The sequence below is a fragment of the Anarhichas minor genome, unplaced genomic scaffold (assembly GCF_050575085.1).
Source record: "Anarhichas minor isolate MPS153535 unplaced genomic scaffold, ASM5057508v1 ptg000017l, whole genome shotgun sequence".
Lineage (NCBI taxonomy): Eukaryota > Metazoa > Chordata > Actinopteri > Perciformes > Anarhichadidae > Anarhichas > Anarhichas minor.
Genome location: NW_027466463.1, coordinates 8,679,460 through 8,704,610, shown reverse-complemented (window position 1 = coordinate 8,704,610; position 25,151 = coordinate 8,679,460). Strand labels below are relative to the sequence as shown.

The 25,151-nt window shown below is 46.4% G+C and overlaps 2 protein-coding genes across 3 annotated transcripts; one reads left to right on the top strand and one right to left on the bottom strand.

Moving 5' to 3' along the window:
- Positions 1–222: 222 nt before the first annotated feature.
- On the bottom strand, positions 223–21,562 carry tnrc6ba (trinucleotide repeat containing adaptor 6Ba). Its single transcript, XM_076093302.1, has 24 exons — positions 21,257–21,562; positions 18,088–18,177; positions 15,981–16,002; positions 15,185–15,625; positions 14,871–15,064; positions 11,957–14,741; positions 11,139–11,303; positions 10,852–10,941; positions 10,664–10,785; positions 10,233–10,307; positions 9,815–10,036; positions 9,483–9,602; positions 9,134–9,259; positions 7,782–7,952; positions 7,197–7,334; positions 6,888–7,101; positions 6,480–6,647; positions 6,162–6,308; positions 5,556–5,699; positions 4,790–4,882; positions 3,769–3,972; positions 3,332–3,399; positions 3,001–3,140; positions 223–2,711 (listed from the first exon to the last, which is right to left on the bottom strand). The coding sequence occupies exons 2-24, from the start codon at positions 18,142–18,144 to the stop codon at positions 2,147–2,149; spliced, it is 6,471 nt and encodes a 2,156-aa protein (XP_075949417.1). The 5' UTR covers positions 18,145–18,177; positions 21,257–21,562; the 3' UTR covers positions 223–2,146.
- A 27-nt stretch (positions 21,563–21,589) lies between these two features.
- Positions 21,590–24,659, top strand: LOC142951630 (putative endonuclease 4). Of its 2 annotated transcripts, XM_076093299.1 has the most exons (8): positions 21,590–21,692; positions 21,812–21,948; positions 22,037–22,246; positions 22,415–22,597; positions 23,462–23,593; positions 23,767–23,871; positions 24,038–24,167; positions 24,397–24,659. In XM_076093299.1, the coding sequence occupies exons 2-8, from the start codon at positions 21,813–21,815 to the stop codon at positions 24,455–24,457; spliced, it is 957 nt and encodes a 318-aa protein (XP_075949414.1). In that variant the 5' UTR covers positions 21,590–21,692; position 21,812; the 3' UTR covers positions 24,458–24,659. The 2 variants fall into 2 exon arrangements, with proteins under 2 accessions (XP_075949414.1, XP_075949413.1); XM_076093298.1 differs by having other exon boundaries at positions 21,647–21,948.
- Positions 24,660–25,151: the final 492 nt, after the last annotated feature.

Genomic DNA, 25,151 nt, shown 5'->3' with positions numbered 1-25,151 from the left:
CGGCTCCAGAATGTATGAAGCATTCACGCTTACGTGACCTTTTCTAGCACTTGCTAACAAGTATTGGGGAGATTCTTAATCTATATTTTGGGGAGCAGGAAGCAGGCGTCCCTCACGGTGTTTGGAATAAGACGTATGAAGGAATATGTGCTTTGGATAACCAGACATCCTGACGTGAACCGTTAACGACGCGGTCGATCAAACAAACAAACCACAGCAGACTTCAATTCAACCTTTATTATCTTGTTCTTTTCTGCTTTAAATTAATTTCCTCTTCTTTTTGTAACATCTGAAAGAAATGAAAACATCCTGAACAGGAGTGATAATAAAGACTGACTTAATTTAAATTGATACATAACAAAAGAAACAAACAGTAAAACATAACAGGTAATGTCTTTAACGTGTCTGTAAAACACTGTTCCAGCTCAGCTTGGTATGGGAGGATCTGGCATCTTTATAGAAATGCCTTCAGTTGGTTGCTTCGTCTTAAAAACTAAAATATTCTGTTATTGCATTTGGCAGAAAAAATAATAATACAAATGGGAACAAAATGCTGCTAAAAAAAACCACAACTTAAGAGACATATGCAATAGTGCCAATGTTTAACTTTTTAGCTATTACAATATCCAGACAGTCAAACATGTACACACGTCCACAAACACACCCTTTCTCTCAAATATAAGCTGTCAGATTAACATCGCTTCACTTCCCTGACTGGAGCAGATAAGTGTTCAAAAGCAAGCACACACACACACACACACACACACACACACACACACACACACACACACACACACACACACACACACACAAAAACATTTCTCATGAATCTCTCACGGACAAGAAAAAAAACATTCAACATTGTAGCAATAACACAGACACTCCCGATATCATTATTATCTTCATCACATCCTCCTCCAGTCACTGTCATCACTCCTTTCATGCACACACAGGCAGGCAGGAGGGCACCTTGTACAGCGAGTAAATAAGTGATCATAGTCATTAACGTCATGACAATATAGAATAACCAACTTGATTTCTCGAGTAAGAAAAAAAATAAAATGAAATAGAATAGCGAGGTCAGTGTTTGAAGAGGGGAAACAAAAAGAGGACATCTTTGAATTTCCACAAAGTTTCTCTTTTCTTTTAAAACAGAAACAAATGATAAACAACCGACATACGTCAACGAGGAGATACAATTTCGCTTGTCAAATATAAGAGCAGTGTGTAACTGATGAGGAGGTGTGAAGGCTGCTGACATGGCGGGCGTGCGGCCGCTGGTTGTTAGCCAAGGCCACTGCTGTTGTAACATTAAGTCATCCGGTACGGTCTGTGTAGTTGTGTTGTAGCCGTTTCCCAAAAAAAAAAGTAAAAACAAATGGAGGGATTTGTGGAGGATTTGTCAACAACAAACCCAGAGGCATATAGTGCAAGTTTGGCTAATGTTGTTTCGGTTTTGATTTTTCTTCTTTGTTTTTTTACCCTGGGTCCCATGTTGATGGCATGTTTCCACCAAGGTAGCGGTGCCGGTACCGACTAGAAACGCTCTCCTTTTCCAGATCTCAAAAGGTTGCCGATCGTCCATTTGACTCAGTAGTGTGGCGCCGTCCCCGATTCTACTCAAACTCCTGATCCTTCCCCCGCTCTAAAGCTTCCAACACGAGAACTTAGAAGTACGCCAGCCAGGTCTACGAGGGCTCAGTCTGCAAGTCGGAATTTTTGAGATTCGACCATTAAATAGCAATACAAAAGAAAATAAATTGTGGCACACTAAAAACAGCAATAGCTAAACTTGCTGACGTGTAGGACTCTGGCTGAGCCTGTCTACAGTGCATGCCTGAGTGAGCGGGTCTCTGAATGCAGATGGTGGGAGTAAAAAGACAAAGAGCTATCCAGATGAGTCCTAAAAGAGTTTAATGGATTTCACCTTTTCCCCCGGTTCAAGTTTTACTGTCGTCTTCATTTAAAGTTAAGCGGTTTACTGTGTGTGTGTGTGTGAAAACAATGTGTGTATGTACTGCACGTATCCTGTGTGTAGTATGAATGTTGGCTGACCAATGGAGCTTTATTCATGTCATCTCTACGTGTAAATAAATAGAGTATGACACATGTATTACAACTTGGGTGTAAAATGTGTGTGTGTGTGTCAGTCGGCCCCCCCGCCCAGCAGGTCCCCAGGCAGCAGTGAGGCGGGGCTGCCCATCTGGTGACGGTCATCTAGTGCCGGGGAACCCCAGAGGCTACTGCTGGAGTACCCGGCCCCGCTCATCCCGCCCATCCCCCCCCACAGACCCTGCCTTCCGCCCTCCACGCCTCCGGCCCCGCCCACCACGGTCCCGTTGCTGCTCCACTGGGAGAAGATGCCCAGCCCGGGCCCCTGGGTGGCAGACTGGTCCGATGAGCTGCCTGTGCTGTCCAGACTCTGCCACCCGGAGCTGGAAGGCCCGGCTCCTCCATTTCCTGCTCCTCCAGCTGAGGAGCCTCCTTCTACTCCTCCTCCGCCGCCGCCGCCGCCTCCTGCTCCGCCTCTCTCGCAGCTCCCTCCGTTACCGTTGGACCCCACTGCGGAGGAGGACGTCGGCCCGGAGCCTGCTGAGCCGGCTGCGGTTCCTCCGCTCCCTGCTCCTCCTGCCTGGGAATGTGCAATGTAGCGAGCCACATCCTCCTCGCTCACGAACTCCGCCAAGATGGTGGTATTACCCAGAACACACCTGATACGAACAAAAAGTCTGTCAGTGACTCTTAAAAGGGTAACAAGAGGCCTCACACAATGCAGTGAATAACTTGAAATTCACTTCAATTACAGTGCCTTCCACAAGTCAGTGTACTATAAAAGGATTAATTTCAACACTTTGGGAAATATATCCATTTGCTTTCTCAGCGAATGTTAGATGAGAAGATCCGAAGTGTAGAAATGACACTTTCACTTGTAGAGGCTACTGGATTCTGTTACATAGTGACCATACAGACATGCGAGTGATATCAAAACGACAGTCTTACATGTGGAGTGCGCTCTGGGCCTTGGCCGCCTCCTGTTTGGAGCCGTAGCGAATCAGAGCGGTGCCCTGGGTCAGGCCAAGGTGAAAGGTCAGCAGAGGGCCGTGCTGCATGCAGATGGTCCTCAGAGTGGAGCCATCAATCTGCGGGAGTATGCAACATAGACGATGGAGAACTTTGGAGAGGGATGGGTTGATGTATGGAATTCAGAGCATCTGGAAAGACTTTTGTGTGCTCGTTTATGATGAGTGCATGCATGAAGTGAGGCTTAACAACCCAGCCTGGCTGTATTACAATCGTTACAGCTCTCGATCATTGTGTGTCTGTGTGTTACCTGTGGTGTGAGGTTGCTGAGCACCAACCAGCAGCTTTCCCGAGAGCTGCCGTCACTCCAGGTTGAGGCTGCAGAGAGAGAGAGAGTGAGAGCGAGAGAGCAAACAGGAAAAAATAATAAAATGTGAGAGAGTTTCCTACATTCCCTGTAAACACAATCGCACTCTGTTTTTTCTCCTCGGCTTCTCAAATCTAATACATGACGAATGTCTTTCCCTGTTGCTTCCATCAAGGCGTGGCTACACTTCCAAATCAAATAAAAGCGGAGTCTGTAGTTCAAAGAGCACTGTGTTGTATCTCAGCAATCAGAGCCAGCTGTTTTATCTGCTGTGTGCATTGAAAATCAGAGGAATATTTCCACATGCACCGTGCCTGAATGATGAATAAAGGGACAACCTTTGGTTACGAAACAACATGATGAATGTGTCGGGGCATTACCAGTGGTGCTGGAGCCACTGCCCCAGCCCCGGCCAGCCAATCGAGGGGCTCCTCCAGACCAAGGGGAAGGCGATGGCTGCTTTTGACTGGCTAGTCCTGGAGGCAGGCGGGACAGCTGGCTCTGGCTGCTGCCACGGGTAGCTTTCCAGGATTTGTGTCCGATGGGCTCTGGGGGCCAGCTGGTCTTGTAGTCTGTGTACTTTGCTGTGGCGTGACAGAGAAGTGAATGAGGCTCTGGAGGAGTTATCTACTTCTTAATACAACACCGATATGTAATGATACCAGCATTGCAATCAAGAAGAACTTTCAACGGTTAGGATAAAGATGAGACAGAGAAAGCAATAAGATAAAAGGTCAAGACTGCTCATAATTAAAAACTGTTAAGATGTAACGTCATTATGCAAATGAAAGATGAAGAAGCCTTTAAGCCGTTCTCTTGAAGGCGTCTCCTACATCTACTGTGGCTTTCTCTTGTTTGACATAATCAAATCACTTTTATCTCTTATGATACTGCATCAGGAATACAATGTTCCAGCTTGTTGAGGCACATTCTGGAGACGGTGCATGTGGTAAACTTATTGTTATGCAACAGCTGAGCTGTCAAGTAAATCTCACATTTAAGTTGTGACTTATATCACTCAGTTATGTACACAAAATTCTCTCGATACATCGAGACAGATTACAACATGCGACAGACTACCAGAAACAGGGCTGCGACTAAATATGTTCATTATTAATTAATCTGGTGATTCATTTCTCAATCAATCCACTCATTGTTTGATCGATGAAATGTCAGAGGAAAGTGAAAGTGAACACACCTGAACAATTGAAAAGGAACTAAAGAATGTTTGACATTTGAAAAATGACTTAACGAACAATCAAAGGGATTAGTTCTCTAAGTCCAATTGATTGACTAGTCACTTCAGCTCTACTCAGAAAAACAAGACAAAGCAACACACCAGCCCAGAGACGTGATGCTGCGAGTGTGTGTGTGTGTGTGTGTGTGTGTGTGTGTGGTTACCTGAGTTGTGTGCATTGTTGAGGGGACTGTCTGAGGCACTGTAGGGCCAGGCACCAGGTGAAGGCAGCAAGGTGTTGAGGGGAGGGGTGGAATCTGCAGAAAAAAGGCATCGACCTTTCATGACACAATGTCTAACAACTACTCCAAAAAACATTAATGGAGACAAAAAAAAATACTTTTGTTTAAAAAGCACAGTAAACCCCAAAATTCAAAATGCTATGTTCTCATCTCGCGCTGTCACGACCAAGAGCCTGTCGTCCCTGAGTACATGCACGCTTGCTTCTGCGCGGCGATATGTTTGGGAGAAAGAAAATACTTCCAACATGAAACTGATTCCAACAAGGTCTGTGGATTATCTTGAGTAACCTGGTCATGACCTCTGGTAAGAAACATTGCTGTTGAGGTTTTCAAGTGAGTTTTGAGCACCACAAGCCCAGTGCCATCTAATTCCATTATATTGGAGAGAAGGCAGACACCTCTATGGCTGACATCTCCAACACTCGGCAACTTGCACCAAAACAATCTAGACTGAAACATAGCACTACGGGTAGGAGGGAAAACACGTATTTTGTTTTGTGGTGAACTTTCCTTTTAGCCTGTATGCAAAGTGAACACAAGCAAATATATGAAAACTAAACAACAACAAAAAATGGTTCAAGAAGACCAACCAACAAGTAAGGAAGGTAAACTAACAAACTGCTAGATATGGTGCCATCCAACACCTTATGATAAGGATAATGAGGCAGTGGAGCTGGTAAATGCTTACCTGTATTGTCTTGTAACAACTGGTGCTCGGTATCGTTGAGGTTGGGGGACACTGTGTTTCCCATCATGCTCCCTGGGGTCATGTAAGGGTCGGAATCAGGGTCGACACGGTCGATTCCCTTCCAGGGCACACCAGGCTGGAACTCTAGCGAAGAAACACACACGTGGTCTGTTAGAAGCAGTGTGTACAGGTAAAGAGAACACATTCCCAAATAGTTCTTTAACGTTTAGCCCCGTGCTACCAGCAGAGGAGCCTCTGATTACTCTGTGTAGATGCATGGGAAAGAATTAACTTAGTGGCTGATTAGGTTTGTTTGTTATGTTTTTAAGGTCGTCCCTCCAAGGCTTATTTTGAACTTACAGTGGTTTTGGGGTGAGTGAAGAAGACACACAGTTCACCCACATGTGGCGTGTACTGTGACATTACTGTGTGCCGACACAAAATATCATGCTGCTGCGGCACACGTGTGTAAATGTGATCAGATGGAACTGAAAACCAGATCGATTGGATCATCTCTAATCTCTACCGGTCAGCACGGTATAATCAGAATGCATATTCTATAGCTTCCAGCCCTAGTTATCAATTTAACCATAACTTGTCACTGACCAGGGGGCCAGCTGGGCGTGGCGGTGGGCTTGGTAACCATCTTGTTGCCAGGGGTGCGATGCCAGTTGTCTCCGAGCCCGTCCCCAACCATCATGTCGTACTGAGAGTAGGGCGAGCCCCCCGGCATCTTCATGGGGGTGACAGGACCTGGAAGGTGGTGATAATGGTTGTTACATCACTGAACACCAGATGGGTTCACTAATCACCTTAATACGCGACTTCACATCTAATCCCATTAACACGATCTGCCTCAACACCCTTTCATTTCACGTCTTATCAAAGAATACAAAATTATAAATAAAATGAAAAGAATCTCACCGTTTTTGTGGAATGCGTTCTCAGGTGAGGAGGTGTCTGGAGAAGAGTGTCCTTCCATCATCCATTTGAAGCGGGACTGCTGAATCCCGAGGTCCTTCATGCCCCCAGGACCCCCTACTACAGAGCCGCCCAGGTCCAGACCTGGGAGGTTCACCCCAGATCCAAATCCTGCTCACAGGAAGGAGGAGACAGAGTATGTTGTTAGGAAACTTCTGGTGCTACATTAAAATAGCATGCCAACCCACACCCATCAACAGAAAAGTAGACGTACAACATATTTCACAGTGCTAAACTGATTGTGGCTTAACCTGTGATCTCTGGGTAAAGTAGTGCATAAACACGACACTGGAGTGAGCATTTTCCTTCTTTAAAAAAAATAATAAAACCTGTCTGGGAACAAACGCTCACCGGAATATGGTCCAAGAGTTTTCTGGTGCAGATCAGCCACAGATCCCGCCAGGCCTGGATGAGGCAGGGAATCAGCCCCCAGCAGTTTGGGACCCCCTCCGCCACCTCCACCATGGTGGGAGGGGGAAAGCTTGGAGCTGCCGCCTAAACCCCCGACCTGCTGCTGCTGCTGCTGCTGCCTCTGCTGCTGGAGCACTGCCATGATCCTGGCCAGCTGACACAACAGAAAAAAACAACAAGAGTCAACAGCTGGGAGGAGGAAGTAAAGGAGTGACTAAGGAGTGAGTGATATGTTGTATTTATGTGTACCTGTTGAGGGTCAGCCTGCTGCCGCACATTCGGTGTGAACTTCCTCTGGTTTTGCAGTAGATGCTGTGACTGCTGCTGCTGTTGTTGTTGTTGTTGTTGCTGCTGCGGCGGCTGCTGCTGCAGGAGGAGCTGACAAGCCTGAACGAACGCAGACGGAACGAAAAAGTAAAAGGAAACTGAGGAGGAACGAGACTGCAACAGAGACAAAAATGCACTCTGCACAATAATTTGCAAGTTTGCACTTGATAAACCCACACGTCAACCGATTGCTATGTAGACTATTGGTTCCACTAGGAGTAATAATCACATCTAGATATTTGGGCAGTGAGTTAGCGCTGTAGCAAAAGTTTCCCAAGAATACATTTGTGTCACAGAATCTTGTAAAATGTTGTTTAAAATAAGTGTGATCCTACCATAACAAGGACCTCAAAAGACATTTTATGGGGACAGGGTTCCTACATTGCTTGGTTTGATTTCATGGATTTTGCTGGTGTTGATGGGTTAAAGTTTAGTGAGTCATTCCGTATCAACCGTCAGAAAATGTGACATGCAAGGGGAGTAACAAAGTTAGTTTTTGCTTCTCACCAACTGGAACTGGATGTGAGGTGGGTAGATGCTGCTGAGCATGGCAATATGCTGGGGGGACAGCTGTGGAGGGAACACACCTCCCCCGACGCCTGCCGCTCCGCCCACGCCGCCAACACCCCCCACGCTCCCGCTGGGAGGAGGAATCTGCTTCAGCACGGAGCCTGGCACCTGGAGACAGACACAACAGCAGAGGCACCTGTTACCACAGAAACGCTCCGCTGCTGTAACCACCAGCAACCATATTAGTACAGCGCCTCTCCCCGACGAACATCGATTCGCTTTCATGTGCTCGTTCACTGTTGGTAACAAGTGTCTCGACCCAAGTGAGCGGATGAAAATAAGTTAATTCCTGGAAAAGGCGTCGTTTCTCTTTGTATTCTTTAGAAGCGGAGGAAGATCAATGTTTTCCTGAAGAGAGATTATGCACTGACTTATAGATACAAACAAAGCCAGCAGACTCTGTAAACTCATAGACATAAGAATCAGACAATTACACATGATTTCAGAGAGTTCACAGCACAAAGACACCACCACCCCCACTCCCCCCCCCCGTGCATGATCAGGATATACTGTGCACGTCTCCCATTGGAGCCAATTATAATAAATAACGGTTTCTCCACCATTGCTTCACTGCTAGTTTCCACCTTTAATTAAAATGAATATACATGAAGTGCATGATACAAAAGCAATGTCTACGTTCTATTTTTCCACAAAATAGGAGTTACGAGCTGATCAATTGCCACGGACATTATTATTATTATGACTTAAACTTAATTGATTATCGATCAGATAAAAAGCATCTTTTTTCATTGTTGTGGATGAGAATAAAAGGGGAATGTAACTTGTAATGTTTATGTTTATAACTCAAGTGGTAATCCAGTGTCTCTTTGACCTCATTTCCGCTAATTAGCGTTAGCTAAATCAGCTGCCTCCATCAGATTTGTGTCCGTCGTCACAAATGCAATAAAACCTTCACAAGTAAGACAAGTAATACCAGCAATTTATCAAAACATTTGGCGAACACACAGAACATAAATGTGCAGAAATGCACAGTTCTCGACTGTTTGGCGAGCAGACGTCCATCCTCTTCCACCGCAGGTAACGTTAGCGATGGTAGACGGAGTTTGATCACAAGAACAGACTAATAAATGAAAGCTAACACTCAGCTAATTGGTTAGATGCGACTGTATTTTAAGGATTTTGGAACTTTTTGTAGATTGTCGGGCTGAGGCTGCCTAAAGATGACTCATCCCACAACCAGCACTGTTTAACACCGACAGTCAACTCACATACCTCCCGTGTCAGTGGTAAGTGTGAAATATGTAGACAGCTGGGAAGAATACTAGTACCTGAGGTGACAGGAACTGATGAGGCACTTGCGCTCGTATCCCTGGGGACTGGTTTATGGGTGGGACACTTGGCTGGTGTCTTGACTGAGCCATCCCTCCACTACTGCCAAAGATACTGTGACTGCCCTGTGATCGTAGTTTGAAAATGAAACCTTAGAGGACCCATAACAATAGAGACGTATACATGAAAACATACAGATTACACAGAATAGGACAGACTGGAGGAGGACAATTTGGGGGGGGGGGGGGGGGGGTTATCGGGGGGGGTTATCTTTTAATAACAGAAAAGTACAAGAACCCAATGTTCAAAAAAATGGCAGGACTTAAACAAGAGGCGCGGTTCTCTTACTTGTCTAAAGGGAATATTGTGGTTGAAGAGGGAATGGGACTTGTAGACAGTGGGTGGTGAGTACAGAGAGCTAGGACCCTCCTCCCCAAGGCACCAATCCTGATTGGTCAAAGGCAAGGTCTGTCACAGTGACAGCCAATGGGAGACCAATTTGAGTGGTGGTGAAGGGGGGGGGGGGGGGGTAGGGGAAGAATGAGACAGGGAGGAATGGGGCAGACGAGGAAGAAAGAGGTAGAATCACAAGAGGAAATAAAGAATAGTAAAGACAAACTGCTATCTAGACATGAGCCAAACATAGAGGACAGACTGCTGAGGTGGCAGTGAGACATTACCTTGTCGTAGTAGGACCCAGCATCCCCAGGTGCTGCCTCTTTGGAACCAGGTGGACGATAAGCCATCCCCCCTCCTCCTCTTCCTCCTCCTCCCTTCCTTAGGTCTCCATTGTAATCATTCATCCCCATCCCCATCCCCATGGCTCTTTTCTCCATATCTATCTTCTTCTCCTGGAGAGAACCCGGAGCCAGGTCGATGTTCGGGCTACTGGGATCATCATTCTGTCCAGCGGAAAAGTCCACCATCATCATCATCATGTAGGGAATAAACAACCTGCTAAGCGTCTAAACATTTCGGCTTATACGTGTGTGGGTCGGGTACAAAACAAAGCATCTGGAAAGAGGAAGGTTTTGACATTTCCCTGCCACAATGACACTCAGGTTCATAAGTAAAATACAAAGACATGTTTTGTCTTACCAGCAGCCCCATGTTAGAAAACTGTTTGTTGATCGGGCTCATCCACGAGTCTCCTCCGCCAACCTTCATTGGACCCTGAGAGAAAAGTACAAAGCGAGCAGACTATGAGTTAACGTTTAAGTTCTACGAGGGTTTTAACAGAGAAATTATAATTTAGATTAATGCAATAACATCACCAAACTAAATCAGTAGAAACCATTTTTCCTACTTTCCCAGAGTTCATTAAACTAACTTCATCTTAGCTCATTTCTGAAATGTTATAAAATACATCCATGCCTTGATTCGACATAATTCTAAAAACTAAACTATTATATACTATATATATATTATTGACAGACATGAAGGTTGCAGGACCCAAATGTCTTTGTCTTTTGAATAAATCTTAATTTGTTTGCGCTTTTCTTTTATCAAGATCCATTTTCACAGCCCACCTTGTTGGTGGGCTTCTTCCCCGGGTGGCTCTGCCCCCAGCCACTGTTGCTTCCCTGTCCCCAAGACGAGCTGCTTCCCTGGGAGCCAGAGCTGTTGTTCCACATGCCGCCGCCGCCGCCGCCTCCGCCTCCGCCTCCGCCTCCGCCTCCGCCTCCGCCTCCGCCTCCGCCTCCTCCGCCTCCTCCGCCTCCCTCCTCCTCGTCCTCCCAGCTTGAGTGACGCGAGGCAGCCACAGAGGACTCTTTATCCCCCCAGCCATCTTGCATAGACTTTGAACCTGCTGGAGAAAAAAAAAGTCATACTAAATGCTAATGTCAGGCTGTGAAGTAATTAACGGATCAATTTGGAGGTTTTCGACTAGCGGATTGGGCATGCCAATGTTCCAAATGCAATGCACCAAATAACTCTAGGTTAACCTGGTACAATCAACACAATACTCAAAAGCTTGCTTTAGTCTTTATTTGCTTTTCTAACCAGATTTGATGGGGTTGGGAGGAGGGTTGCCCCAGCCCGTGTTCTTCCCTCCGGCCTCTTCAGGGTCTCCCCAGCCAGTAGGTGCGTCAGTAGTCTTTCCCCAAGCTCCGGTGCCATTGTCCGCTGTAGGACTAGTTGGAGAAGTACCACCCCAACCTGACGGACCTACATCACACATGGACAACACAAGTTAATTTGGAGCAACCTGGTGGAGACCCTTTGGGTAAGGACACAATTGTTTCTCTCAATTCGAGTTCAACGTCTAGAGTGGAGGCACCTGCAAAGGGGTTTAAAACGAGGTGTTGGCTTGGTGTCGTCTGGTACATTGGTCTAAAATCAAAGCATCTTCTCTACAGTCACAATAGTACGCAGAGAATATCCACCGACAGAAGATGGGATTTTACCTCGGCTGTACTGAGTTGGAGCACCCACCGAAGCTACAGTACCGTGGATGACTGCTTTCAATGTGGTTTTGAGAGGAAACTCCAGAGCTAGTAAGCAAGTGGCTGGCTGAAAAACGACTTTGTCTCTCTGTCATTTTGATTCGCTAAACCTCCATGCTGACCTATAAACAGCAGATTAACCGATCTCATAAAGGCAGCAGTTGTAGAAGTTAATTTATTAGTGAATTTCACACGAAGAAATATTTAGGGACATTTGTCAACGTCTTTAGCTGTCAAACTGCCACAGTTGATTCAGAAACAAACTCCAAATCACACATGACGTCAATTGTTTTCTTATTTCAGGAATCTGTTTCATGACACTATATTCAAAACACTATATTATTATGCTCAAAATCAAAGTTTGTGGTGTCTTACCAATAGCTGAAGTTTTTCCAGGTCCATGGCCAGTGTTGAAGTCTCGGTTACCTCCAAGGGCTGCAGCTTGCCTGCTAGGCTGCTGTTGTATTGGAGGAGCCTGCTGTTGCTGTTGCTGTTGTTGTTGTTGTTGTTGCTGCTGCTGTTGTTGTTGTTGCTGTTGTTGCTGTTGTTGTTGTTGTTGCTGCTGCTGTTGTTGCTGCTGCTGTTGTTGCTGCTTAGCCGGAGCCTGGCTCTGTGGCTGCTGGTCATGTGGCTGCTGCCCAGCAGGGGCGCTGTTCTTATCCCACAGGTTGACCGGCTTGTAGTTGTAATGGGTTGGGTCTCCCCATGCTGATGTTCCATCATCTATCTCGTTCTTTCTGCTTATAGACTGTGGGGAGGGTTCCTCCCAGCCGCTTGGTTCAGATCCACTTCCACCTCCTCCGGAGCTACCAGGAATGGGTCCCGAGGTCCAGCCTGAGCTTTGGTTCTGATTCTGGGCTTGAGAGGTGGGTTTCCTCCCCCCGACCCCTTGCATAGCCCCTTGGTCCATCGCTGGCTGTCGCTGTGGATGCTGATTGCGGGGCTGTGATTGTTGCTGTTGCAGTTGTGCCTGCGGGCCTGTGATGGAGCCCGGCTGGGTGTTTGGCATCTGGTGCATTTTGTTTCCTCCACTCCAACTTTGATGGGGTTTGGACCCCATGCCCCCAACAACACCCACCCCCCCTCCTCCACTCCCTCCTCCCCCCCCTGTGCCACCGGCTCCCCAGGTTCTCCGAGGAGCACCTTCGTCCCAGCTCCCCCAACTACCCCCACCTGAATCCCCACCTGAGTTTCCTCCTCCATTCTTCCTGTCATCCTCCCATCCCCCTCCTCCGCTATTTGATTTGGACTGTTGCTCTCCCCAGTCCCTACCTGCCCCAGCCTTCTGTCCTGATCCCCACCCGCTCCCTCCTCCATTCCCTCCCATTTCTTTCCACCCCCCTGCCCCTTTCTCCTCCTTATTTCCTCCCCAGCCTCCACTCACTGAGTCACCCTGTTGCCCAGGATCACCCCATCCTCCTCCTCCATTTCCTCCATTTCCTCCTCTACTACTACTACCGCCGTCTCGCCATTCCTCATTTCCCCAGCCCTTGGCCTGCTGGGCATCCCCAGCCCCCGTCCCTCCTCCACCCCAGCCTGTAGCCTTACCCTGCTGGCTATGTCCTGGCATTACCCCCGACCCCATTCCGGGTCCCGTTGTGGTCACTGGCCCAGATTGTGAGACGCCAAGATTCCTCATGTTGGGGCCTGAAGTTGGTGGGGCTCTCCCAGACAAAGAGGCCCCACTACTGCTACTGTTGCTGCTGCTCTCCCAGCCCTCTCTGGAGGACCCAGCAGATGGAACCAGGGAGGGATTGACCCCTGGACCCGTAGAATCAGTGATTAGAGCCCTGGGTCCACCAGAATACTGAGAAGAACCACCATGAGAAGATGTGTGTTTCGATGTCGCTGATGAAGATCTACCTTTACTCTGTCCTCCACGTTCTTCAAAGTCCCAGGACGTGTTTTGTCGGATCTGTGTTTGGCCCCAGCCGGTGTTGGACAGGACCCGAGGGTCCAGATCAGACCGGCTGAGCAGGTTTTCTAAGGCATCTTCAGCATTAGGTGCAGGGAGGGGAGGACGACTGTGTCTACTGTTAGGCGCGCTCCCATTTCTGGAATTTCCACCACTAGATGAAGATCCTCCCTGTGCTCCCTGTACATCTCCTCCCCCACCCCATTCCCCCGTTTCACTCTCCCCCTTCTGATTGTCCCAAGCTCTGGTCATAGTGGTGGCTGTTGAGGAAGAGGAAGAGGTGGCAGGGGGGTTGCCAGCTGTGCTGCCCCCACTACTGCTGCTGTTACTGCTGCAGGCTCCACCAATTCCCTCACCTCCTGGATTGGCGCCACCAATACCAGTGGAGCTCCCACCCCATTCACCACCAGAAACTCCTCTCTCTCCTCCTACTCCTGATGAGCCCCACCCTCCCTGAGATACCCCGGAGGTTTGACTACTGTTTCCCTCAGTTCCAGCACTGCCCCAAGCATTAACCCCACTAGTGGAACTCGGATACCCCCAACCTGAGGTCCCATTATCTCCTTCAGCAGCTCCGAATCCCACTGTGCCACCTCCTCCACCCTCCCACCCATCAGTCCTTGAGGCACCCATTTTGGAGTTAGCTGCAGAGTAAGAAGACTGGCCTCTCCATGAGGAGGCAAGGCTGTGGTCTCCCACACTTATCTCACTTCCTCCCACACCACGGTCCATTCCTCCCCCAATCCCTTCCCCCCCTGCGATTTTTGGTCCCGCTGATTCGCTGTCCCACTTCCCCCCTCCCATCTCTCTGTCTCTGGATTGCATTTGGTGAAGTTGCCGCTGATGGGTGCTTGATTGATTCACAGATAAAGGTGGGTGACCCCCCAGCACTCCGACTGCCCCGCCTCCCACCGCCAGGCTCAGGGAAGCAGCGTTGTTGGCAGATAAAGACCCCCCAGGGCCCTGGGGATGGAAGGAAGACGGACCTCCTTCCCCTGCAGCAGCAGGCCCATCCTGCTGCACCAGGGCAGGCCAGGCCGAAGGGTTGGCATTTGGATTGAAGTTGGCACCTGGAATCCCACTGCTGCCGTCGACGGGGCCACTGGCATCATGGCTCCCTGGCACAGCGGAGGCTTTGGAAAGTGAAGAGGGCTGTTGTAGCAGAGACCCAGCTGCAGCTACCGCATTCCCTCCTCCAAGATGACCCTGGGAGGCAGCCATCCCCCACGCCACACCATTGGACGACTGCATACATTCATTGGGCAAAGAGAACGAGGAAGTGGGTGAGGATTGGTTGCCAGAGGCACTAATGCTGTTCACAGGAATTCCGTTGTTGCTGCTGCCCCCTCCAGCCCCAGTGAAAGAAGCTCCTACCCCTTCACTGCCAGCGATGCTAGGCCACTCCTCCAGGTCGTTGCCATCAACGATCACCTTCTCCCTGCCCTGAGAGGGGACCTGGCTGCCTGAGCTTGCCCCCCACATGGAATTTGCATAATTTGAAGTAGTAGTAGAAGCAGCAACTGATGATGAGGTGGGGGCCAATGATGAGGCGGCAGCTGCACCAGAATCTGAAAAATAAAATCCCATAAGAGAGAAACTTTAGGGGTCAAAAGGAAATGTTAAAAGAAATGATCTTAACAGAGAATGGATCAATTCTAAATGTGACCTACAGCATTGCTAAAATGTACCTGAGACAGCAGCCATGTTTGCATTGGGGCCATCCCCTCCTCCTCCTCCCCCTCCCAGCAGCATGGAGGACAGTGGCGGCTGACCCCTCTTCAGTAGCACTTTATGGTCCTGCTGGCAGCGGAATCGCGGCGGCACTTCTCTCGGCATGTAGCGCGGTTGCTGCTGAGGCGCTTGGGCTCCGCCTCCGCTACTTGCGCTGCCGTTTCCAGCAGCACCGGGGCCGCCAGCGGTGGAGGAAGAAATGGTTGTGGAGGTGGGCTGTCCGTTGGCCACCGCCAGGCGCTTGGCATTGTTGCCGCCCTGTGACGGGGAGGCAGCACTGCCAGGGCCCAAGGTGGCTGGGGATGGGGAGGCAGAGGGGGTGGGTCCAGGGCTGGGGGAGGCAGAGCTGCTCTGAGTGGCAGGAGACTGGGCAGACACTGGCTTGGTCAAGTCTGGCACTGCAGGAAGAGCAAGGCAGAGAGAGAAATGGATAGGGGGAAATTAAACATAATTTAACCAAGTACATCTCCGGAGAACAGTGCACAATTCCTGTTCTGTAAATGCACTAACAATACATTTGTATGAAGTAAATAAGGAAAATGGAAAATGCTACAAAGCATTCACTAATAGCCTTTTTCCCCCCACAAAACTAAAAGATGCAAGTATTGCGAAAGCTGATTAAGATAAGCCATGAAATATGTTAAATAAGTGTTCCATAAGAAATGGACCAAACTAAAATAACCACAATTTAAATATATATAAAAAAATAAAAATAAAACTGAAACTGAAAGCTCAAATCACCTGACTGCTTACCTTTGTTTTTTTGTTCTGTGACCTAAAATGATGAGAAAACACAGATTAGTTACTTAATGATTCTTTTAAAGCATCGTGAGGACACCCTGAGAAAAACTAAATACATTTCATTCATTCAAATGTCAAACCTCAGTTTGAGCAAAGATGAAAAAGAAAGTATAAGACAACAGACAACAGAACTAATCTGTGATTGTGGTTAGATAAAGAAAACAGTCTAGGAGTGCCCGGATAATAAATGCATCACATTGTTGAGACCTGTTCTTGTAACTCGGACAGACTTAATTCCAACATCATTGTTGACTCGTGGTTTTGTTAGAACCGTTTCATATTCTCAAAGCAGTGCAACCTATAGCTTGTCCCAGGTCAATGAAATACTTCAGAATCGAGCTCAATGCAAACTTTTGTTTTCTAAGAGAAACTTTTTAGAGTCACTCTGCCTTCCCCCAAAAACAGCAACTTGACGTGGACAAAAACAAAATACACAAATGTTTGACATCCCTTTAAACATTACCTCATGCAATGGATTGACATCCATTTGAATTGTCATATAACAATGATGACTACATTATCATGATCATATTGTCAAAACCAACATATGACAATTGGATGTGAATTGAAACTATACAACTTTTAAAGGAGAGTGGGGCCTCATATCTATGAGTGGCACACTTTAAAAGGTGCAAGATCAGAGATTAGGAGCATTTTGAGTGCCTCCCAACAGCTCTCAACATGTCAACAGTGAGCCAGCGGCTCACAGCTAACGCTGCTTACAGCGCTAGCTGTACAAACTACGGTAAAAGTGCTGACAGAGCCAACAGTGTTTACCTGAGGGGAAACTGGGGGGTGGGTGCTACGCGTCCGTGACAATGCTGTCGGTCGGGATGGCGTTATCAGCTATAACCTCCATAAGAGAGCCGAGCAGTACAACAGCCGTGAGCTAACCAGTCGGTCACACTCACATGCACTAAAACCATATGCGGCCAGCCCGGCTATGTCAACAAAGCAATGAGACACTGGAATGATTTTCGCTGACAAATACAATGACATAACTGACCTGTTCTCAGTTTACTTCTCCCCACAGAAGTTATTTCTCAAATGTATAATGCAACACTATCAGCTCTCTGTCCATGATACAAGACAGGCAGACAAAATCATTAAGCTGGTACTTTGCTCATGCAACATAAATGGTTAGTAAGAGTGACATTAAATATTGTAACAGGACGTGCAACAAATATCATCCTGGCTGGTAATGAGCCACAGAACAGGGCATTGCCCATTGTAAATAAATAGAGCCAACGATGTTATCCATCAAACCACACTTCAGGATGTTCTCTTGTTAATTCAGAGTGACAAAAAAACGGTTAATTAAAAAACGTGTATGCAAAAGTAGCCTACAGAAGTAAAGCACATGATGAAATCAAGCTGTTAGAAACCTTTCAAGTCTCTCTTTTTATATATAAAAAAGGCTCTTACTAACTCTTTGTTAGTGGTAAATGGACTTGCACAGTGCTTTTCTAGTCTTCAGACCACTCAAAGCTCTTTAACATTACATGTCATCATTCACCCATTCATACACTGATGGCAGGGGCTGCCATGCAAGGTGCCACCTGCCCATCATTCATACACCGCATGCACAGCTTGCGGGAGCAATTCAAGTTTCTTGCCCAAGGACACATCGACATGGACCAGCGGAGCCCGGGATCGAACTATCGATCCTCTGATTGAAGGACGACCCTGCTCTACCGCTGCCCCACAGCTCCAGATTCATTCGTTAATGTTCCGTGATACAGATTTATCTATTCAGGTATTATTACTTTGAATAAGCCGTTTGGTTCGATCAGCTTTTTCCTGCTCCAAACTATCGGACTGCTCAAAACCCACTACACGTCAACCTCTAATATAAACACCCAAGTCAAGTGTTTTCATGAGCGCTATGGAACCACTTTCTTTTGATGTGAATGTAAAATGATCAGAAATACAGCTTTTAAACTTTTACATTTGAAAACAGTATAATCGTAACTCATCACAGACATTACACAACCCCAAATAAGCAGAAATAGCACTTGTAACAAAAACATAGCCTGCAAGTCATTTTGAAGATGCTCACCTTCTGAGAGGCTTCCCTTTTCCTTTTGTCGTCTTTTTTCCTTTTCTTGTCTTCCATGAACTACTGCTCCTGTCCTGATACTCCGTTCTTCTGGAAAACAAAAAGGGTCAAACATTCAACATCTTTAAAGTCCAGAGTGCTTCTTTGTATTGCCGCTGGCTCTTTACTGTAGAGTAAATCCCTGAAAAAAAAAAAACATTGACCAATATTTAATGACGACTGCAGCAATGGAAAGGACGATTTAACAGTTGCACTGTGGATGGAGGCCACATGAGCTTCCATTCATGTGTGTAAGGGACAATGGACTGCATGCTTGATTGGATGAATCAGCCATCAGGTGCTAGAGCTAAGAATACTGCTGGACATGTGGGCAACAAACAGTAATTATCCCCATCATATGGCTATGAAAACCATAACAAGTGACCAACTGGAGGTTTGAGACCGACGCTTCTGCTGTAATTGTTTATAAAATGCAGTGTGCACATATCTTCCAGATTACATGTCGGCTCTTCAACCCTCTGAAGCCCAAAACCCGCCAGCTGGATGGAAGATCATGTTTTCTTTGAACCATCTCCAAAAGTACACAGTTTATCATAGCCAGATGCTGTAATAACCATCACTAGCGTCAGATTCTCCTTGGACACATGTGTGACGAACACTTCTGTCAGAAAAAACAACCGAAACTAAGCTTGAAATTGTGATATTTAACCAAAAACATTGTATTCTACAGGTCTCATTTAAAATGTTGCCCCAAATAAACGGTTTACTCCAACCAGATCAATTCTGCGCTCCTCAGTGCAACTAGGAAGCCATGATTGACTCGATTGAGACCAACGGTCTCGTGACAAAAAGTCTGTGAAACTTTGAACTGCAGCAGTTGTAAGAATGTGAATAGCTCAACATATGTAGCACGTGGAGCCTCCATTTTCCCCCCCAACATTGGTAACACTTGTGGCAACAAGTCAGAATAAATTATCAAAGAAATTGAACTTGCGTTTTACTTTGATGATTCATGGCATTGTAATTGTAAGACATTTGTAATTGTAAGACATGTTTGAGTTCTCCCTATTTCTAGCCATGGTTGTGCTGTTTCCATAGAGGTGCAGGACTTTTACATTGCAGTGAAAATCAAGGCCAGAGTAAGAAATGTGACAGGAGCGAAAAAAAGGTCCCAAAACTGATTGGGGTTCAGAGGGTTAAAGAGAACATTTGCCAATTTTCAACCCAAAATCTAGCGATCTATGTTAGGCATATAGTGTGAAAACTCTACGTCTCTGGGGCGCAGCTGCCAAATCTGTTGAGCAATGTAGATATTATAGTGTTTCGGCTGACTCGGATATTCATCCGTATTCAGCCGAAGAGAGGCCGCTAGAAGCTGTAGCGGCTGCGGGGAGGATATATGGCCGGTAGGGACCAACCAGAATCTGAGCTGCCGAGAGCAAACGCCGACTTGCTCTCCGATACAACAGAAATGGAATAATTCTGCTGGAATGATTGTCAGCGTGGGCAGTTTCTGTTGGCCGCTGATGCCAATGACAACCCAGTGAGAACGAGCTGTGTGTGCAGCATTACTATGCCTGAAAGTTTTCCTCTTCACTGGGACAAAGGTGTGCTCTAGACCTTTGTTATTTGTCAGACAAAGAGAAATTGTTACTCATGCGCGATACATTCTGGTACATGTAGGCACAGCCCGTACGGCTCTGCAGCAGGAGGGATCAGCTTATTCGGTCAATATAGCACGCACTGGGCAATGTATTTCTTCAGTGGACTACATTTACCATCAGCACTGATTGGACATACATGTAAAAAAGGTGGCAAATGTTCCCTATAACAACCGTGAGACAAGATACGGATGCAACACAAGAACACCAACTAGTGCACTGTGATTAAGATCCTCAATAGAAGAACAAAGCTGACATGGACAAACCCATATACCTAAAACATTTAGTTAGATACCTCTATATGGATAAATATTGATATAACGGCGGTGCTTTTTTAGGGTTAGATATTGACGCCTAAAGATATTTTTCCCCCCTAAAGATAAAACTTAATTGATAGCCAAACGGGTAACGATATTCACTGTTAATTTAACTTTAACATTCTAATAGGTTTAGAAAATATTGACACTGTAATGTAGCACAAATGTAATACACCAGTGTACTAGAACATACTGGCAATCACCAAAATCCCACAGGACGCCAAAGCTCATAACACCATGTTGAAAATAGTCAGTTTATCCATTTTCTAGCCATTAAATGCAAACACTCGTTAAAGTGGTCCAGAGTCTATTTTTAGTTGGTTTCGTTTCTGCTTAGTGCCAAGACACTTTCAACAGGCAGGATTCCTCGGTTGACAGAACCCGACATCCTTGCTAAAGCGTTTCCGACCTCGGGCCTGGTGCACCACAAAGACAGACCTGAACATCAAGCTGTTATGAGATTTGCATTCAGCTCTGACCATCAGTAATGTAACGTTAAACGACACCAGCTAATGTCGTCGTGCCTGCGTTGTCCCCGTCAACGTTACCACAAGCTCATCCGCATTAAGCTAGCTAACGCTACAGCGACGATCTGAGCTTTCGTGTGCTAGAAATGTAAAAGTGTTGACCAAAACCGAAGACACAGGTGATTAACGTCGCCTAGCTGAACTGGACCGCCATTAAGCGGTCAGCGTTCATATCCAGCCACCGTCATCCCTGTACTGAGAAGTTTGTACAGGCGACAAGTTAAACAGCAGCTGCTGGTTAAATGTTTCGTCGATGGCTAACATTAAGGAGTGGTTTCTGTTCATACTTGTTAAATACGCAGACACAGAGCAGCGCGCACATTAACTACCACGTTAACGAGAGCAACCAATGAAACGTTATGTTAACTAACGTTATTCTGTTCTGTGTACACAACGGTCCTTGACAGCAAATACACCGAGCCTTGAGCCACATATCCACCTCTGCTAATGCACAGACACCGCTAATGCTATCGAACATTAGCTAAGTGAGCTAAGTTACCTACTGACAGGAGCTACAAGTAGCCAGGCTAACGGTGTTAGCTTGGCTAGCAAGTACCGTTGCATTTAATTGACAAATATGTTGCAGTCATTTTGCATGCATAGCAAATACGAAATGTTAAAACGATGAGAAACATTACGCACATCTCCAGCTCGCGTTACTCACCTCTGGAATCACATATGAAGAAAAGCTAGCGTGCTAGCTAGCTTAGCTAAAGTGCTTCAGTGCGATTCTTTTTTTTAGCTTTTTGAGGCATTCGTCGAGGCTACAAGAACAGCGACGCCTGAGCGGACAGTCAAGTAAGTGGCAGATGATGCAAATACACGCGCACTAAGCTACTGGTTTGTAAATAAGTACTAACGTTGTAATAGTGTAAACCCTAATGTGCAGAAGAATTTAAATTTCAAAGCGCTGTGGAGTCAGTCGGTTGACGGGCGGCCATTTTGCTGCTGAGCATGAAGCGTCTCCAATGGCCTGTGGCAGCTGCGTGGAAGCCTTCTTCTGACTGGCTGGCTCCTGCCGGGAGGGATGCATAAAAAAAACCTCATTCTGACCTTCATAAACTTTTGACAGTCAAACTTTGCACCGCTGTCCGTGCATTGTAGGTTAACAGCCTTCACAAATGCATATTTTAAAATTAGCCCCTAACGTCGTAAACAGAAGCGCCTTTCGCGGAGAATGACATAATCATAAACGCCGCTCTCAACTTTATCTTGATAGTATGGGTCCGAGGAAAAGAAAATCCGAGCTGGCTTTGGGAGGAGAAAAGGAGGGAGAAGACACTGAGGAGAGGAGAGGCAGGAGGAGGAAGGACCGAGGGAATAAGAAATACATTGGAGCTCATGTAAGCATTCAAGGTAAGGTCTAATGCCATCTTGTTAGAGTTTAAGCCATTAAAACACACGCGCACACATTTCCAGTGCTGCCTCTTTTCTATGTCTCCAGGTGGGATATGGAAAGCAGTGGGGTCCTGCACAGAGCTGGGTGGCAGCAGCTTCGCCATGTTTCTGGGCTCCCAGCGGTCATGGAAGAGGCCTGCACTGGACCAGGCAGCTGCGGCCCAGTTTAGGGAGCAATGTTCCCTTCAGAAGTATGACCCCGCTCACATCCTGCCTCATGGGTCCTACTTGATGAACTGTGGATCTCCTAAAGAGGGTTTGTCAGACAGCGATGGATGTCTTCTGCAAATTCTGTCCTTGACTTCCCCCCCCCAACCCACCCTTGCTCTCTCCCACTCAGTTTCCCGCCCTTGTCTTTCCCTTCCAACCGTGTCTCCTACCCTCTGACAACCTCCTCTGTTTTGGTGTACCATGTTGCACGCAGATGTGTTTGAGAAGAGCCAGGCCCTGCTGGTGGATGAGCTCAGCCGCTGCAGCCTCCTGGGCCTCAACCTCTACAACTTCCACCCTGGCTCCTCCCTGGGCTCCATCACCACCGAGCAGTGTGTGGAGAAGATAGCAGGAGCCATTAACCACGCTCACCGGCAAACACCTGCTGTGGTTACAGGTGCAGTGGGCGGGTAAACTAAGGGCAAATAGTCACTGGTGTAAGTGCACCAACTGCAAACACTGCAAACTGATGTCATGTAGCATGGAGAAGTGCGTGGAGTGTCAGATAACCACAATGACGCATGCTAAATAGAGGAAAACCGCAAAGACGAACAGCGGAGAACCTCACCAACACTGATCCACTGACACTTAACTGTGTAACACTACACACTACAGCCTCCACAATCACAGTGACTTTAATCCATACCTCTTGGTGGCTTTGTCGAGCAGAAAACATTAAAGCTTCACTGAAAATTTACTGCAAGACGATGCTTTATTGAGTCCTGTGGATCTCAGCATAGCGAGAGAACCTAGCAGCCAAACTCTAATTAAAATCTAATGTGACCAAAATCACAGTTGGTGGGTTAATCCCTTTGCATGTAATTAAGAAAAACTTGGCTTTAAAATATTCTTGACCCTATTTAGGAGGATTAATATTTCACTACCGCAAGTCAGTTATCAAAATAATGGGCGTGTCATCATCTCGTACAAAACCATTTGACCTGAGACTGACTTCTGTGTTAATACATAACTTACAGTTTGCGAAACCGACTGCAGGCTTGACACCGATGTTGCATCACTTGTGACTCATGGTCACAGTCTTTTTGACTCGCATACTTCAAATGCTGCTGGTGTGACACGAATACACTGCAGTGGAAAGCCTGCAAACCACTGAAGCAGTAACCTGAACATCAACCGAACCCAAGTCTTGGATGCGTATCAGGCGTTGTAGCAGGTTGGGGTAAATATTGGAGTTGAATGGGTGTGTCAAACTGATAGTGCCTTTCTTTCTTTCTTTTTCTTTTGCCGCCCATGTGGTCAGTGTTGGAGAACATGAGCGGTCAGGGCAGTACGGTGGGCGGTAAGTTCTCTGAGCTGAGGAGCATCATAGACAAAGTGAGAGACCAGACCAGAGTAGGAGTGTGTCTGGATACCTGTCACGCCTTCGCAGCAGGTGAGAGAAACCTGAGGTTTATCCTTTTTGATACACAAAATCAGCAGAATTCAAAAAAAGGGTTCGTAGTTTGCTCAAACTCCCTGGTGTGAACCTAAAATCTGCTAGAAATCCAAGCCTTTAAGTATTACAGCTTCTATTCGGGCTGTGAGTGTTGCTTCTTGTCTTGGTAGGATATGACGTGGCTGCAGAGGGAGGAGTGACGGCCATGCTTGACGAGTTTGAGCAGGAAGTAGGACTCCGCTATCTTAAAGCCCTCCATCTCAATGACTCCAAAGGTACAGCCAGGACTTTCACACCCAAATATCACATACACAGATTAGATAGATGAGCTCATTGAGCAGTACGAACTTTGTGACCTTTATGAAATCAACTCTTGCTGCTTCGTTAGCGCTCATTGTCCTTTCTGTTATTTTTCTCTCTTTTTTTTTTTTTTTGTTGCAGGTAAACTAGGCTGCAACCTCGATCGCCATGAAGACATTGGTAAAGGTCGCATCGGAATCTCTGCTTTCCGAGACATCGTCAATGAGCCCCGACTGGACAACATCCCTCTGATCCTGGAGACACCTGGACGGTGAGATAACTGCAGAGACGAGGAGTCTGTCGTCGTGAACAATGAATAGATATGATCGTTACATTGGACAACGCATCTTTGTTTATTTACAAAATGAGAATATAATGGAGAAGAGTGCATAGTCTGTTCTGACTGCGTCATATGTTTTTTTTCATTGCAATAAATTATTTATAGACGCCATTGCACTGGTTAAGTTTGAACATGACTGTTACGTTACCTTTCCCCACAGGCCAGGTTTCGAGTATGCTGAGCAGATTGAACTTCTGTATTCTCTCTATGACAAAACATAATGATCACCATTACTGAGGAATTGTCCCCGCTAAACTGAACCAAACCTCAGCTCGCACATCTGCTAAGAGACCTGGACTGCGTTTGTCAAGTGGACCAAAGTGGATAAGTGGAGGAGCCAGTTCTCCTTGAACACGCTCAGAGTTTGTTTGGCTGTGAACAGTTTATGAACATGAGTTGAATAAAAGTGTTGTTTAAAGTTGACATTAGACTTGTTTGGAGTCGTCTTGTTCACAATGAACCATTAGAGGGCAGCAAGAACACACAGCACAAACCTGAAGTCCTCAATGTGATTCCAAATGATGCAGGCAGAGATGAAAAAAGGAAGAAAAAGAATCCAACTTGCATGCACATTTGCATTTGGCAATTTGGAGGAGCTATATTTATTTATTGGCAGCTTTATTTTGCTTATCTGATATGTTGACATGTCATTATTTGGAGAACACAGATGGCCCTTGAGTTGATTATAACATCAAAAGCTTGAAGCATCATTTTTTCTGAATGATATCCCAGCAGTTTGCTTAGGAAATTTAAACATTCAAGGTTTTTGGTGAGTTATTGTTCCCAAAAGGAAAATGTACAAAGCTAGAAAGATATCAAACATAAGGGAACAAGCATTAGGATGTAGGATATATATATAAGAAATATCAGTATATACAATCAAACAGATATTCGGGGGGGGGGGGGGGAGACTTA

Coding starts and splice junctions, on each gene's coding strand:
- tnrc6ba (XM_076093302.1), bottom strand. CDS start 18,144: ATGGAAGACAAGAAAAGGAAAAAAGACGACAAAAGGAAAAGGGAAGCC. Junction 7,335..7,781: donor CTCACATCCAGTTCCAGTTG/GTGAGAAGCAAA, acceptor GCGTTCGTTCAG/GCTTGTCAGCTCCTCCTGCA. Junction 3,973..4,789: donor CAACAATGCACACAACTCAG/GTAACCACACAC, acceptor GTCACGCCACAG/CAAAGTACACAGACTACAAG.
- LOC142951630 (XM_076093299.1), top strand. CDS start 21,813: ATGGGTCCGAGGAAAAGAAAATCCGAGCTGGCTTTGGGAGGAGAAAAG. Junction 21,949..22,036: donor AGCTCATGTAAGCATTCAAG/GTAAGGTCTAAT, acceptor CTATGTCTCCAG/GTGGGATATGGAAAGCAGTG. Junction 24,168..24,396: donor ATCCTGGAGACACCTGGACG/GTGAGATAACTG, acceptor CTTTCCCCACAG/GCCAGGTTTCGAGTATGCTG.